The sequence below is a fragment of the Triticum aestivum genome, chromosome 6B (assembly GCF_018294505.1).
Source record: "Triticum aestivum cultivar Chinese Spring chromosome 6B, IWGSC CS RefSeq v2.1, whole genome shotgun sequence".
NCBI classification, from domain to species: domain Eukaryota; kingdom Viridiplantae; phylum Streptophyta; class Magnoliopsida; order Poales; family Poaceae; genus Triticum; species Triticum aestivum.
In genome coordinates, this window is record NC_057810.1 from 535,443,479 (window position 1) to 535,448,462 (window position 4,984).

The 4,984-nt window shown below is 49.8% G+C and overlaps 1 protein-coding gene across 1 annotated transcript; it reads left to right on the forward strand.

Moving 5' to 3' along the window:
* Positions 1–1,374, forward strand: LOC123137858 (leucine-rich repeat extensin-like protein 3; the record flags this gene model as incomplete). The annotated part of the gene is given in 2 exon segments (XM_044557709.1): positions 1–850; positions 952–1,374. A coding segment is annotated over 1 exon segment (808 nt), but the record flags the coding sequence as incomplete, so codon positions are not given.
* Between the last annotated feature and the right edge of the window lie 3,610 nt (positions 1,375–4,984).

Genomic DNA, 4,984 nt, shown 5'->3' on the forward strand with positions numbered 1-4,984 from the left:
CCCCTGCCGGTTCCCCTTCCTCCGGCACGCCACACCCCCTCACCTTCTCCCCGCCCCCCGGCGGCCTACACTACGATGGATCTGGTTGGATCCAGATCCGCCGCCCGCTAGCCACCTTCCTCTCGCACCAGGCCTGGTAGCAACCTCTTCCCGGGTCCCTGGTGGCCGCCCGCCCCTCCGCCGTCGCACCGGTCCTGGCCGCCCAACCCACCCACTCGCGAACACACATACAAGCCGCGGCTGCAACAGCTCCTCCTGCTACGCGCCTCCCCCCAATCCCTGCTCACTCGCGGCCCCCCTGGATCCTCGGCCGGCCGCCCTCAACCACTCCGTGCGGGCGCAGCACCAGAGTCCACAACCCCTCCGCTGTTACGCGCAAACACCGGATTCGGCTAGCCAACTCCCGGCGCCGTCCCGTCCGGGCTGCTCCACCTCGCCCCGATCTAGTATCTCCGACCCCCGATCTGTCCTTTCTGGTGCAGTGCACAAACCGTTGCACTGCAGCCCACTTCCCAGGTGTGTCCATCGTCAGGCCACTCCTCGGGTGTCCCGGCGAGGTCCTCCCCTGCGTGGCACCGCATCAACAGATCTCAGGCCCCCCTTCTGCCCCTGTACAAGCTGTCACTCCTCCCCTTGCAATCCAGCCAGCCCGGACTTGCAGTGCACCTGCGCGCAGGATGCGGTTCCGCGCGTTGCCGTGCAGTCGACGCCTCCGTGCAGTTCACTGACGCGGTCCTCTGACTCGCCTGAGCTGCACGACCTGCACCAGTGTGGCGGCCGGGCACGGTGCGGGCTAGCTGCAGTGTGAAGAGCCCCGATGTGCAATTTTTTTATTCTGAATTTCAACAAGGTCGTCGCCCCTGACCACTTTCATCCTTTGTCGTAAATGAGATCCATGACAAGTAGTAGCTCACCACGGCTTGGAGTTCACTTTTGTTTTGTGTTTTTCAGATTTTTGCTGTTGATTTAGTGAATGCCTCTGCACCCGTGTGCATTTCGGTGTGCACACACGCACTGCACCGGTGTGAGCAGCTCGAATGGAGTTCGGAGTCGCAGTGCACTCCGGTGGGGGCAGTGGTGCACTCTGGTCCTGCCGCAGTGCACTCCTTCCCATTTTTGTGCCAGTTTCATGGGCGGCTCACCCTTCCGGCTGTGGGAAATTGCGATGTACAAGAAATAGAGACAAGATGGCATTAACTTTGTCTTTTGATGCAATGTTGTGGTTCAGTTTTGTTTTGTTTGTAATCTTGAAGTGCAATTAGCTTTTGGGAGACGTCCAGTGCTCGCTTCCTTGTGTGATGGGAGTATACATGTCTATATGTATGAATTTGTTGAAGTTCGGGCAATGTATTCATGCAGTTTCATTGTGGTGCACTTGCAATCCGGTGCGTGGGCGCAAGAAGTGCTTTGAGGTTCACTGTGTATAAAACTGTTGATGCAGTACACTTGCCTTGTCTCAGCAACCAGGATGCATTCATAAAAAAGTGAGAAGAAAAAAAAGAAAATTAATAGTGCACTGCACTCATCCCGCAAAGGCAAAACTTTGACGTTTTGCTTTTCGAAAGTTCATTTCCTTAGATGCAGTTTATTAGTCATGTCTAATGCAGCACACTAGCCTTGACTATGGAGTTCACATGTGTTTTTATAAAACAAAAAATAGAGAAAGACATAACGAGAAGTATGTACTTCACTTCAACTTTGTGTTGCACTTCAATTTTTCCTGAAGTGAGCTGCACTCATCCCGCCCTGTGTTTTATGAAGGCCTAAAAGGAGGTAAAATGCATCAGGAGTTGCAGTGCACTTCATCATCGTGTGTGGTTCACTACACTCGGCCTCACATTTAGATGAAATTACAAACAAAAAGTTAGCAAAAATTGTAATAGTACAGCTGCCTTTGTAGACATTGCAGTGCAGTTTTCAGTCTGGTGCAGTGCGTTTTTCTATTTGATGCAGTTCCCTCGTCGATTTTGGCATCGAAAAAAACAGAGTGTTCGCATTTCGGTAATTTCAAAACAACTCTTAAATCGTAAGGAATTAGAGAGAGTGTTCTACGTGAAAAAGTTGTGTTTCGTCGATATCTTTCCAACGCCGTATGATTTGAATTATTCCGACCAGCCGTTCGTAAAAATTTCGTGAAAAAACAGCCGCTGCCTCTCCAAGTCAGCCACACGATTTTCAAAATTAACTAAAAACCATAAGGAATCTCAAAACCATTTGTACATATGAAAGTTGCGCCTTGTCCATAGCTTTCCAACGACGTATTATACGCCTCATTTCCACAAACGGTTCAAAAACTAGAGCGAAAACAGTACCGAAAATTGTAAAAATTTCAAAAAAAAACGTAATTCCGCGATTTAGTAAATTTGAAACTGCTCTTAAACCGTAACGAATTAGAAAACATAATATATATATATATGAAAAAGATGCGCCTTGACGATATCTTTTCAACGGCGTATCATTTGCTTTATTCCGATGAGCGGTTTAGAAAAAATCACGAAAATACGCTCGCTGCCACTCGTCATCCGCCGCGCCGTTTTTGAAACTGCTCTTAAACCGCGAGGAATCTCGAAAAGTGTTCAACATAGAGAAGTTGCGTCTAATCCATAGCTTTTCAACGGTATATTATACGCCTCATTCCGATAAACGGTTAAAAAATTAGAGCAAAAACAGTACCAAAAAAATAACGCGTGCAGTTTTTTCCGACGAGAAGTTCACTAGTCTATATTGCAGTGCTCGTCGTCAAGAAGATGCAGTGCACTTGCGTTCAGCGTGCAGTGCAGAAGTGGTGTATAGAATAGTTATTCTGCTAATATTAGCAGAATAGACCGTCTGTATATATATATATATATATATATATATATATATATATATATATATATATATATATATATATAACGGCCGCACAAGAGGCACAACAACACTTTCGGGCGAAAAGTATAAATATAGCCTCCATGATCAAAATAACATTGTCTTTACAATGACACGAATTGTCACTCGAACATGACATTTTTCGAGCACTGAGCCTTTATTAAGCGAGCACCTTCTGCTACCTGCTCCAAGATGTGCTCGGCCGGATCCTGGCACCCCGCCGGATTCTGGGTCGCAACGACGGTGGCCTCCATATCTGCTCAATATGCTTTAACACAGGCAAGAGCCATCCATGCACTCTCTATGCACGCCGACCTCTTCATGGCATCGATCCGCGATACGACACCAAGGAATTGTTGCACTAAACCAAAATAACTATCCGGCTTAGGCCCCTTCAGCCATAGATGGTCTATTACAGGCATTGCAAGACCGGACAGCCTGTGGAGCTCGGCCACAGCTGCCATCCTCTCACTCAAAGGCAATTTGCGTTGGAGCGCTGAACTTCGACCAGAACAGCTTTTCCACTTCATCATCTTTTTGATCCTCAAAAAACTTGGCCGCATCAGCCGCACTCTTCGCCAAATCCGCATAGGCGTCTGCAGGACTCCAGCGTCGATCCAGAGGAGCGTACTTCGGATCTAAAAACTTCATTTGCAACAAATAGGGGTTTCTAGCCGCGATTTCTCTGGCCTGTCGAAGCTCCTCCCGCAACCCTAATGTTGGAACGCGTTTCCTTGGCCGCATCAAGGGCCTTCTTCAGGTCACCCTTATTTGCCTGATTTTCTTTTTCAAGAAACTCATATCGATTGGCGGCATTTTCTAGCTCCACAGCCATTTTGACTATTTTATCTTTGCTCCGGTGACGAGCAGGCTGTTTGGCTCTCAACTCTTCGGTCGCCTTTAGGGCAGCCACATTGCTCGCGCCGGCCTGTTCCTTGTCCAGGGCAAGTTCCGCCCTAAGGGCTTCCACGGCAGCAGCACCGTCTGCAGTCCAAACATATAACATTAGCATTATGCTCCTCTCAGTTTTTCCTACAAAAAATAACAAGGAAAGCAGAGCACATACCTTGTGACTTGTTAAGCCGCTCGTTCACCAGTGTGATATCAGCATCAATAGCTCCAATCTGCCTCCTTGGTTCGGCAACTTCAACGGACCGGTCGGCTGCCGGATCCTTAGACACCTGCGCATAAATACAGCGCGATCATTACTTACACAATATGATCCTCCGTTTGCCGCCTAGGGCGGACAACCAGAGTCTCATGGGCTACTATCCATATGGAGCACACCTAGCACGTGCGTCATAGCCAAAAATTATGTATTTTTCATTACATACCTCAAAGCTTCTGAGCAGGCTCGTAAAGGCTTCATTCAACCCGCTTGTGGCGGATGAAATCTTCTCGAGCACCATGCTCATTAATGAACGGTGCTCCTCCGAGAGATCAGCTTGCTCCAGAAGGCCCGTTAGTGTGTCTGGCCAGACGCGAATTGTGGCGGACCCTTCTTATCGCCCCCCGTGGGAGCTGAACGCTCCGGGCTCAGGGAGGCCGAAGTATTAGCTTCTGGCTTCGGCAGATCTGGACTCCTCCGTGACGACACCTCGGGGTCGCCCGCCTCATGAGGCGGAGAAGTTGGTGGGGTCTCACTCTCCATCATCTCCAGAAGGAGATCCCCCGAAGATGAACTCTGTCGAGAAGAGCTGCTAGCCGGACTGCAAAGAATGGATCCTGGTTGTTGTTCTTGTAAGAGGAAGTAGTACCTTCGTATTTACAATCGACTTACAGCTCGGCTGAGGGCTGGCCCGTTGGCGGGCATGCCGCAGTGAGGACGCCCTTCGGGGCAGGGCCCCCTGTTGAAGCTTTCTTCCCTTGTCTGGGCACCTCCGTCTCCAAGTCTTCGGAGGCGGCCCTCTTCTTCCCGCGAGGGGAGGAGGCCTTAGATTCCCCTCCCCGACTATCCTCCTTTGGGGAGGTAGCAATTCCCCCGGTTTGGATGCGCAATGTGTGAAGTTCTGCTTCTCTATTCTTCCCTTCGTCTTTCCCTGAGGGCACTTTACTTAGCACACCGCCAAGCATCTTGGCTATAGCGGGACTTGGCGAGCCTTCGGGAAGTGGTGCC